At 30.7% G+C, this 12591-nt stretch overlaps 1 protein-coding gene across 2 annotated transcripts in view; it reads left to right on the forward strand.

The window, feature by feature from the left end:
* Positions 1-12591, forward strand: part of Abcd2 (ATP binding cassette subfamily D member 2) — a 53616-nt gene that overhangs the window by 24397 nt on the left and 16628 nt on the right. For both annotated transcript variants that reach the window (XM_005334024.5, XM_078014893.1), the window contains one exon: positions 10310-10455. In XM_005334024.5, coding sequence (XP_005334081.2) covers positions 10310-10455 — 146 coding nt within the window. The remainder of the gene's footprint in view (positions 1-10309; positions 10456-12591) is intronic.

The raw sequence follows: 12591 nt of genomic DNA on the forward strand, positions 1-12591 counted from the left end.
AGTGGTAAAGCACTTGCTTACCACGTGTGAGGCACTGGGTTCAGTCCTCAGCACCACGTAAAAGTAATAAACAAATAAAGACACTGCATCCATGTACAACTAAAATATATTTAAAAATAAAATAAAATAAGGTGATAAGTATTAAAATACTGGCAGCACATGGAATCATGAAGGAAGTTAAAGGACCTAACTTGCTTCCTTTATTGATGGAGGGACTGAAAGGATATTGTACACTGCATAACTTGGGTGTAAATGTACTATAACTGTGTGGCAAATTTCTGATGAATGAATGATCATCTCCCAGATTTGTTTTCTACTTTCCAATGAGTCTGGCATCTTAGACTAATTATAAACACTGTGATTATTTTGTTGTTTGCACAAGATATGATGCATAATGCTCTTTATGATGGGTGTGGCTATCACTTAAAATGTCCTTTTATGAGAAAATGATTTAAGCCATGAAGAAGGCTCAGCAGTACTGCTGTAGGTAATTGACTTCTATTTCTTGCTTTCTATATATAAGACTAAAAGCAAGTAAATTTTGTATAAATATAGTTGAACAATTGTCTGACAGAATTGTAATTGTATACTTTGGTACCACCTATGTAGTAATTAGTCCTGTTCAGTTTTTATGTCTCTTTTAGCATAAAGTCATCTATAAATGTAAACATATTTTTTATAGTTTTCTATTCCTTGGAAAAAAATCTTAAGGATACTTTTTCATATTTAACTCTTCTCTGAGCTAATTTATAAAAAATTATGATGGAAAAAATCTTTTTATGTAAAAGATAAAACTTTTACTTCCTGTTTTGCAAGTCAGTTATTAGGTTAAACCATATAGAGTTGCAATTCTTGTAGGTAATATATGAAGGATTTTACATGGTAAACTAGTATAATAATAAATACAGAGCTAACCTTAAAGAAGTGTGCATTCTTAAAAATTTGGCAATACCTTTATACCTTTATGAATATATTTTATCTAAAATAATGCTCTCTTAAGAAGCTCTGCAATTCCTTACCCTAAACATATAATTTCAGTAATAGCAAATATCTCTTTTCAATAGCAAATATTTGTTATTATCAATAGCAAAACTTTCTTATTTTTGCTAAATATTTAAGAATAGTTAGACTTCAGTATTCAGTACTAAAATCTTGTTCTTGCCATGCATGAAAAAATCTGATGACATTATTGGTCCCAAAATGTACACTTATATGAATTATTAATAGCTAGGTTTAATGAATTTTAGAATGCTAACTTCTTATTGCTATAGCAACACAGCAGCACTTAGTGGTAAATTATTTTTAAACTTAACACATCGTATGCCTTAAGTTAGAATTCTTGTGAAATTTTTTATCAATATTGTTCCAAATTAAATTTTACAATATTATAAATTTTTTTCTCTGTCATATAGATCTTTCATGTTACATATTTTTCTCTTAGGGTTTTAACTGTTCTCAACTTGGAAGTATTTAGTATTTTTAGATCATCATTCCAAGCAAATAGCTCTAATACATCTTAATGCCCTCCCTTCTTTCTACCTTTGTCTTGAATAAAGAAAAGTATAAATGCTAATAAATGTTAATATATTTACAAAAAAACCCATAAAATATTAGATATTTAAATGTGAACACAAAAAAGTGAGAATGTAATGCAAATTATAAATAAAAATGCCCTGAGACATTTGTAATATATAAAAAGTTATGATCATGGGTAATGAATTTTATCTCAAATGGTTTTACTATTATAGTTAATCATTTTGAATATAAGTGTATTTGAAAGAATTATAGACTCCAAATATAAACAATTATTTTCAATTTTTAAATAACAACCATTATTTAAATTATATTGTGATACTGATAGACTTATTCCAATATCTTCCTACATGTATAGAGGTGATTATGAGATTTACTTAAATTAAAACTAATTTATGTTTCTTTCATGAATGCTACTAGTTATGAGCTATATGTTATGATTATTTCTTTTGTTGCTTGACTAGGTATGCTACATTATCCCCTTTCTGATGGGCAGAAAAACAAATAGCTACTAACATTCTGACATGGTAATTGATCTACCTGAAATCTTTAGAAGATAATCTGAATAGGTCTATGTATCTAGAAAGGAAAGTTTAGTAAAAGCTATTTAGGTCCTTATCTATTATGTATAACTTTGGTAGAACAAGAGAAACTTGAGCTTGCTCAAAATGTTAATTTCTATGTCTTTGAACTTGAAAGAGAATCAAATGCATGCTAATAATATAACTATTGAAATAGGGTCTTCCATTTCCTTGTGCTTTCAATTGATTCAATATTATCCTAAAACTTCTTGACAACATTCTAGATAATTAAGTTGTGGCTGTAACTTTATAATAATATTTAAAAATCATTATATTATTAAAGTCAAAAGGTTCTTAGTTTTCTCTGTACCTCACTAAATATATGTAGAATGTATTATTTTTACCATTTTACATTGTTATAAAACAAAGATTTAGAGAAAAATGAAAATCTAATAAAGTAGTATATGGTAAGTCCTTAAGTATAATTTTATTAAACATTTTACATAGTATCATCAACATTTGCATTTATATCAATTTTCGAAATTAGCAATTTTCATACTCATATCATTTTATTTAATGGATCAAATAGCAATCATGTGGGCACACTTGCAGTTCTTTTTTTAGCATCATAAAATGTTTATGATTTGGCATTTTATTGAAATAATATCTTGATCAATAAAAAAACAGTAGCTGAAAATTATGTTTTCTTTTTTGTTTGCTTTTTCATTTTTTAATCTCAGGAGTAAGTAATTAAGACATTATTATTAGACTTTTGAAAACTCAATAAGAATTTAATTTTTTTTTTTTTTTTATTTTAATATCATTACTATTTTATTTTATTTTATTTTTTTTTTTTATCATCTTTCATACATTCGACTCAATTGAGATTTGAACTCCCCAAATACATAATACAGACTCACTTCTGTTACATACTCACGTTTTTACATAATGGCATATTAGTGACTGTTGTATTCTGCTACCTTTCCTATCCCCTACTATCCCCCCTCCCCTCCCCTCCCCTCCCATCTTCCCTCTCTACCTCCTCTGCTGTTGTTCAGTTCTCTCCCCTTTTTTCCCCCCACCCCCTTTCCCCTCATAACCTCTTATAATTTTGTGTATCACTGAAGGTCTCCTACCATTTCCATATGTTTTCCCTTCTCTCTTCCTTTCTCTCCCCCCATTCGTCTTAGTTTACTGGTAGTCTTTTCCTCATGCTCTTCCTTCCTGTTCTATTCTTAGTGGCTCTCTTTATATCAAAGAAGACATTTGACATTTGTTTTTTAGGGCTTGGCTAGCTTCACTTAGCATACAAAAAATATTTAAATCATTCTGCTTTGTCTTGAAGTTAAGAGACCTCATGAGAAAAATTTCCATTACTGTTCATCAAAGAAAACTAATTTCAAAAGGCCTAAAGAAATCATAAATAATATTAAATTGGTCCTTTAAAGAAGTCACAATGTCTTGTTCCTCCAAGTTCCTATAACAAAGAAAGCACTTGGCAACCTAGTGCATTTTGATACCTTTGAGGCCTCATAAAGTGCTCCAGTGAAATAAATGTTGCTGCAGTTACTAAAAGAAATGCTTCTAGTAAACTTGATGTATTCTCTTGAGTACTTAAGAAAACATAGTCTTTAAAATCTACATAGCTAGGTACTTATTATTAATCCCATTGAGTATAGTAAAATTTTACTACTTGATATAAATCATTAGTCTCCTAGTCTCCTATCTGATGGAATAGAAATTATTTTGCTTTCTTACAAGTTCTTGTTTTTCTTTCTTTTCTTTTCTTTTTCTTTTTTTTTTTTTTTTTTGGTTTGTTTGTTTGCTATGCTGGAGAGCAAACCCAGGGCCTTATCTTGCACATGCTAAGCCAGTGCTCAACTGTTAAGCTATACACTAAGCCTACTCCTTTTTAAGATGTTTCATTTTCACCCAAGCAGAATAAAGCAGAAATGAACTGTTTCTATTATAGTTAGTTATTTTTTTTCCTTGTACCTGTACTGTACTATATGATTTAATCACATCGCTTCATTAAGCGTGGTTAGCAAAAGAAAATACTGCTTCATTAAGTCCTCATAACAAATAGAATGAAAGAAGTTGCTTTACAAAAGAGGTCCTTTTTACTCAGAATTTGTATCACTGTACGTACCAGTAAGTGATGAGATTAGAATCCTATCCCAGAACCATCTCTACAAAGCCCATTATCACAACCGTGATTCTATTCCATCTTCACTAAAATGTAGATGTAAAATATGATTTGATCACATACTAATTAATTAAGTTTTATGAGAGAGGCCTGTAGAAGCACTTGTGGAGTGGGTGCTCACTAGGTTTTGATTATTGCAGTCTTATGTATTGTATCATGACTGCTATTTGGACTAATGTCTGGGATGTATGCTCAAGTACAAGAATAGCTTTATGGTTTATGTTAAATTGAAGAAGGCAACCAAAGTACTCTTTCCTAAGGTTTCTATATGTTTCTTCTCCTGAGTAGCCTTAGAGTACCTACTAAAAACTGATCACTGGCCCTGGTGATTAATTTCTATTTTATGCTATTATTATCATATATTAAGCCAATGTCACATGAATACTTAAGCTTCTAAATATTTTTAAAAGTATGGTTAGACTAGAGAGGGAAAGATAAAAATAGGTTAAGAGGGGAAGTCATACAGAGATACAATAGAAGAAACGTATCTAGAAATGGTTTAGCCACTAAGGAAAAATAGTCTGGCAATTCCTCAAAAAGTTTGTTTCAGCAATTCAATTCATTTGTATGTATCAAATATTTGTATCACCAAAAAGTGTAAATAATGAAATATTTATCAATGGTTGAATGGATTAATCAGATGTGACACATCCATACAATAGAATATTATGTAGCCTTTAAAAAGAATGGGGTACTATTAACACCATAGATGAACCTGATAATCCTATACTGATAGGAAGAATGAAGTTACAAGAGAACATATATTGTATGATTTTATATATTTAAAATATCCATAATAGGCAAATACATGGAGATAGAAAATACATCTTCTATTTCCAGGGACTGAAAGGTGGTGGGAATGAACAGTGTATTTGGGTATTGAATTTGGGGAGAGGACAATGTTCTTGAATTAGTGATGAAAACCACATGAGCTTATGAATATATTAAAAACACGGAATTATACACTTTCAAAGTATGAATTTTTGATGCATTAATTTTGTCAGTTAAAACAAAAATATATAATCAGAGTTTCTCTGTATTTATAAAGATCTTATTTGTATGTATGTATATAGTTTAAATTATAAAAATTTTGAATTATAAAAGAACCATGTACTATCTATCACCAACTAAATGGTTCTCATACTATGAAAAAAATAGATAGACATTTGATATACAAAGTGTATTTTATATTCTAAAACCTTTCTTTCCAGACATGGACACATATATACAATATATGCTTTATTCTGTTTTTTTTTTTTAAAGTAAGTTGCAAAACAAATAATCAAACAGAAAAGTAAATCGTAATGTTCATAAACCACCCCTAAATACTTTAGGGTATATTTTCAATGGTCAAAGATATTCTCTAACATAACCTTGTTACAATGATCAAATTTAGGAAATTCAACACTTATATAATATTAACATCTAAAATATAGTCCATATTCAAAGTGTGCCAGTTGTCATTATACATCTTTTTATAGTAACATGTTTTTCTGAACCCAGTATAATTTAGTTGCCATGTGGCTTTAGTTTTTTTAATCTCAAAGATTTCCTCAGTATTTCTATTTTTTTCTCATGATATGGATATTTTTAGAGAGTGCAGAACTGTTGTTATTTTTAAGACAATTTGGATTCATCTGATAATTTCCACATATGATTCAGGTTATGCATTTTTTTTTCAGGAATACCACCTGTTTTAGTTTTCAAGAGCAACTATAACAAATTACCAAAAACTTCGTGATTTGAAACAAGAGAAATTTATTTTCTTACATATTTGGAGGCCACAAGTCAAAGTATTGACAATTTCCACACTTTCTGAGGCCTCCAGGGGAATATTATTTCCTCCCTCTCAACTCCTTGCAGTGCTAACTCTTCTTGGTTTATAGCAGCATAACTGTAATATCTGCCTCCTCCTTCATAAGGCCTCTTTTTTTTCCTTCCCGTGTTTCTCCGCTTTTTATGTGGGCATTTATTGAACTTAGGGTTCATCTAATTAATCTAGAATTATTCTATATCAAGATTCTTCACTTAATTACATCTGCTAAGACCAAACTATCCCTATTTATAGATGGTATGATCCTGTACTTGAAAGATCCTGAAAGTTCTACCACAGAATTTCAAGAGCTTGTAAACTCAGCAAAGTAGCAGGATACAAAAATCAATGTATGAAAACATACACTAGCTTTTGTCTACAGCAATAATTAACCACTAAGAAAGAAATCAGGAAGACGATTTCATGAACAACAGCTTTAAAAATATAATTTAGGAATCAATCTAGCCAAAGAGGTGAAAGATCTCTACAAGAAAAATTATAGAACACTTAAAAAAGTCAAATGAGACATCAGAATATAGAAAAACTTCCCATGTTCATGGATAAACAGATGAATGGAACATGGATAAGCAGACTATTGTTAAAATGCCACCCTCCCCAAAGCAACGCACAGATTCAATGTGATCCCCATCAAAGCATCTATGATGGGGGCCAGGTTTGTAGCATAGTGGTAGAGGGCTTGCCTAGAGCACTTGCCTAGCATGCATCACTGGGTTTGATCCCCAACACCACCTAAAAATAGAAACAAACAAAATAAAGGAATTGTGTCCATCTCCAACATATAAATAGTGGTCTTCACAGAACTAGAAAAAATCAATCTAAAATTCATATGGAAGAACAAAAGACCCATAAGAACCAAAGCAATTCTGAGCAAAAAGAGCAATGCTGGAAGAATCATCACAATACCCAACTTCAAATTACACTAGAGAACCATAATAACAAAAACAGCCTAGTTCTAACAGAAAAAGAGACATAAACAATAGAATAGAAGAGAAGACACAGGGATAAACCCACACAGCTAGTCATTGATTCTTGACAATGGTACCAAAACTTATGTTGAAGAAAAGATAGCCTCTTAAACAAATAGCGCTGGGAAAACTGGACATCCATCTGTAGAAGAATAAAACCAAGTCCTTGTTTCTCACCCTGCACAAAAGTCAATTCAAAACAGATCAAATATCTAATGCAAGACCAGAAATGTTATAACTGTTAGAATAAAACATAAGGGAAGCACTTCAACATGTTGTCATAGGCAATGACTAGTGGAATAAGACTTCTGTAGCTCTAGAAACAAAAACAAGAATCAATAAATGGGGTAGCACCACATGAAAAAAACAGTCTACAGAATGGGAGAAAAATCACTCTTCTGACAGAAGACTAAAATCCAGAATGTATTAAAAAAAAACTCAAAAAACTTAACATCAGAAAGCAAATAATACATCCAACAAATGTGAAAGCAAACTGAACAGAAACTTCTCAAAAGAAGAAATACTAATGGCAAACAACTAAATGAAAAAATGTTCAACACCTTTAGCCATCAGGGAAATGCAAATCAAAACTGCAATGAGATTCTATCTCACTCTGGTCAGAATGGCAATCATCAAAAATACAAACAATAATAAATTCTGGCAAAGATGCCGAGAAAAAGGAACTCTTATATACTGTTGGTAAAGATATAAATTAGTAGAGCCATTATGGAAATCAGTATGAACTAAAAATTGAACTCCATGTGATCCAAGTATATCACTCTTTGGTAGTCATCCAAAAGAATTAAAGTCAGCATACTTTAGAGATATATGTATGCCCATGTTTATTGCAGCACAATTCAAAATAGTCAAGTTATGGAATCAGATGAATCCACAAATGGGTGGAAAAAAATCCACAATGGAGTTTTGGTCAGCCGTAAGGAGCAATGAAAGTATATCATTTGCAGGAAAATAGCTGGAACTTTAGAGCATCATGCTAAGTGAAATAAACCAACCACAGAAAGATTTTTTAAAAATCACGTTTTCTCTCATATTTGGAAGCTATAGGGGGGAAAAGGGAATGTCATGAAAGCAGAAGAGAAATCCCTCACTAAGGTAGAGGAAGGTAAGCATGGGAAGGATGGAGGAGAGGGCTAAGAGAAAGCACTGGGGAGTAATATTGACCAAACTATGCTATATGCATGTGCAAATATATGCCACAATGAAACCCATTATTCTGTATTAATTAATATGCTCCAATAAAAATATTTAATTAATTGCTATAAAACTAACAACTTCTATTCACTACCAGAGGATTTTCATTATTTGAAATATTCTGACTATATTTAATATACTTTAGATTTATTATTTTTATTTTATAATCTATACATCAACACATGTGAAATAAAATGAAATTTCTTACAGGAAAAAATAAAACCTGTTTGTAAATTAGGTTACTGATCACAGACAGCAGGGTTAGGAGTAAGACATATGTTTCTGGATCTAGAATGAAATTCAATATATTACCTAAATAATGTTGCATCCTTCTCAAAGGATGTTCAGATCTGGATGGAGTTAGGAAATTATTGTTGTTTTTTAATATCATAAATTCATACCAATACTCTAATTCTAACATTAATCTCTTCTCACCTTGCACATTCCATATTTCTGTCTTCCTTCTTCCATAGTGAGAATTCCAGCTCCTTACAATATCAAAGTATTTTATTTGATCAATCCTACAATATGCATGAAACAGTTTCAGAACTGCCGTACCTATATTGTTACCAAAAATAAGTTTGCCAAATGAGGTTCAACATTTCTTTTTCTTTTTTTCTTTTGCCTTTGATATTATGGAGCTAAATTCAAAAGTTGTTTAATTTATCTCTACTCCTACATTCTCCTCTTTGGGTTATATCATCCATGTGATACTTGTTCAGTTAATTTGTTTCTGTTTGTATTCGATTTTAAGATTTCTTCCTTCATTGCTGTTGGTTTAATTTTAATATCAATAATAAAATTTTAACATGATTCTACAAAACTATATTAAAGGGATACTTAAAGAGGCCATTTCCTTCCTTGTCCATCTTCCTTGATCAGTTCACCTCCTTAAGTAACCGATTTCTGGTTTATTCTTCCTGTATATCCTTTTGGAGTTATAACAAGAAATGTGTATATTTTGTTTTGCTTTTTAATTCTTTTTGACATAGAATGTAATATACTATATTTCAGTGGTTCTCTACTGGAGATGATTTTGTCCATGAAGGGACTTTTGGCAGTATCAGGAGATAATTTTTTTTTTTTTAATCACCACTGAAGGGGGTGCTACTGACATCTAGTGGGTAGAAAACAGGTATACTGCTACAATATGTAGGACAGCCTTTGACAATAAAGAATTTTCTGGTTCAGTATATTGATACTGCTATTTAGAAATCCTGCTTTATTTCCATTTTTGCATTTTCCTTTTAAATATTAGCATAGAAATAACTTTATTATCTTTATAGAGATCTTCCTCATCCTTTTTTATAACTGTGTGGTGGATATACTATAGTTTATTCAAACAATCTATGGGTATTTAAGTTGTTTTTAAATATTTTGTTTTTAAAATAATATTGTAATGGATAATTTTATGCATTTTTTACTTCTAGTATTTCTAGAAATATATCCTCAGAATAAATGTCCAGAAATGGGTCAGAGGGCAAATAATATGTCAGTTTGCCAGATCTCCTCCAAAGGGATTCTACCATTTTGCATTTTTACCATAGTATCAGAGCATCTATTTCCTCATAGAGTCATAGCAGAGTGACTTATCAAGCTGTTGAATTTTTGCCAGTGTGATCAGCAAAAAATGCAGCAACATTTTAATTTGCATTTCTCTAAGGATGACATTTTTTTCATTTTGTTTACATTGCTAAGTCAAACAAAACCCCAACTTTTATAATGTAAAACAAATAATTGTAGGTGAAGCACAGAAGAAATCTTTGTCAAATACAATTGAGTAAAGAACATATATCTCTGCTGAAAATGTCAAATGATTTCTTGTCAAAGTTTTTCTTGTGTTTATGTCTCAATAAGTTTTTACATACACACAATAGGGCATTATTTTGCAATGCCTGAGAGACAAGTGCTTATCTTCAGGTAACAAATATAATATAGAATTTAAAGTCAACTCTGTTGTTTTTATATCAACATTATGGCACCCTGAGTACACTAAAGTGGTTTTACACTAGGATCCTGTGTGCTTGGTGTTTTTCAGGCCGTATATGTCCCTTGGAAGTCTTCGAGATCAAGTCATTTATCCTGACTCAGTGGATGATATGCATGCTAAAGGTTATACAGATCAAGATTTGGAATGTATTCTACACAACGTCCATCTCTATCACATAGTTCAAAGAGAAGGAGGTAGAATCTATCAATTTTTAATGCTTCTACTTCACTTAAAAATAAACTTGGCTATGTAATTAATTTATGGTTTATCTAAATGCATGCTATTATTGGAACATAATAAACACATAGTTTATTGCTTTTCCATTACTGACACTCCCTCTTCTGCCTGAGTTATGTTTAACATAGCATGCTAAGCTTTTATCAGATTTTAGTGTCACTACAGCTAGTATTTTTAAAAGTTTTTGTCTTTTATATTTAAATGTATAAGTGTCCCTGAGGTTGTTGCTATTCTTCATTTATGTAAAGTCTATGACAGAAATACTGGTCTGCCAACCTCTCAGCTTACATTAAATTTAATTACTAAAATAAACCAGAATTCCAGGTTTAATTTTGCAATGATTTTATGATATGTTTCACACCCCATCTACATTGTTAGAATAAACGGTATAGTATGTGATTGAGAATATGGACTTTGAACTCAAGAGAGTTTGACAATCAAATCCTGATAATTAGCACTATTTTCTGTATCTTCAACTGTAAAAATGGATAAATATTTTTTTGGTAAAGTTTTAGTGAAGATTAAATAAAAATAATTAAACATATATATAAAGCATGTAGCATAACAAAAATTAATAGGAAATGGTGATATAGCAGTTGTAATGTTGATGCTTATGATACTTTATCTTTGTGTGATGGTATTTCATGTTTTACTTAGCAATTTCACATGTTATTTCATTTGATCCTAATAATAAGCAAATTAATCAGCAAGACAGACTCTTTTTTTTTAGTTGTAGTTGGCCACAATACCTTTATTTTGTTTATTTTTATGTGGTGTTAAGGATCGAAACTAGGGCCTTGAATGTGATAGGCAAGTGCTCTACTCCTGAGCTACAACCCCAGCTTACTTATTTTTATGGGGTTGCATTTTTTATTACAAAGGGAAAGCAGATTTTCTTTTTGTTTCATGTGGTCAACTCCTTCTTGATGATAAAATATTGTGGCAGAGTAAATGCTACATATTTGTCTTGGGCAAGTTATTTTGAGTGGGCTTGAAATCCAGTGAGCCAGACAGAAGCTTAAAATAGGGAATATTATATTCTTTTAAAATTTGTGACTACATCCTAAAATTATTTTTAAGGCTATTGTAAGCCTACATTCCAACACTTGCATAATTTAGGCAGGTAATAATTTTTGTGTCTTTTCCCTATTAAAGAAAAACAGAAGAAAGTTCCAACCTTAATAATACAATAGTAATTGTTATAATTTATTAAGTATTTATTATTAGGTATATACCATTTAAGCAATTCATTTATCATTTTATTTAATATTCATAAAGAATTCCATGATATAGGCTTTACTATTCTCATTTTATAGATTAATCTCATTAATAACTTACTTAGGATCTCCCTATAAATACGGAGCAAGAATTCAAACACAGACTTGAAATTGTGTTCACTGCTAGGGTATGCTTCTAGGCTATGCTACCCACTAGCTTTTTAGATACTTATAAGAACAATTATATCCTTACATGTAAGAATTTTTCAAGAAAAAATGTTTTCCTTCCTTAATCCTTAAACCTGATACATTTGAGTAAAGCAAAAAAAATAACTTTCAAGTATATCACTTACTTTAGAAGAATCCTATGGAAGTTCTATTTAGACTAGCTAATCCTTTGCTTAGTAAAGGATGGAACTAAGAACTCCATGCCATTCTATCAAACAAGTTACAAAGTAGGAAAGAATAGAAGTGGTAACAAATGGATATGAACTGAAGAAATTTGTGCATCTCTAGGAAACAGGAAAATAATTTTATTCTTAGTTGGTTTAGTCTCGATAAACTCACATCAGAGGCAGCCTTAGGACCCAGAGTTCTAACCTATGTGTTATGTGATGATGCAGTATTACCTGTAAAACCTTTTGGCTTAAAAGACATAATTTATTAAAATATGTAAAAGTTAATGTTTCCTTTTACCCAAATACTTTTCTGTTGTGCCTTGTTCTTGGTAGTCAGAGGGAATACTATTTTAAGCCCAGAATATTTCTTCACTGTGTAGCAATCTAAATTGGTTTTTTCAAACCATCACTTACATTTCATAAGTAATATAGAATTCAGCATGGGGAAAGCACGGAAAATCACATGATACGTATTATA

This window comes from Ictidomys tridecemlineatus, chromosome 6 (assembly GCF_052094955.1).
Source record: "Ictidomys tridecemlineatus isolate mIctTri1 chromosome 6, mIctTri1.hap1, whole genome shotgun sequence".
NCBI classification, from domain to species: domain Eukaryota; kingdom Metazoa; phylum Chordata; class Mammalia; order Rodentia; family Sciuridae; genus Ictidomys; species Ictidomys tridecemlineatus.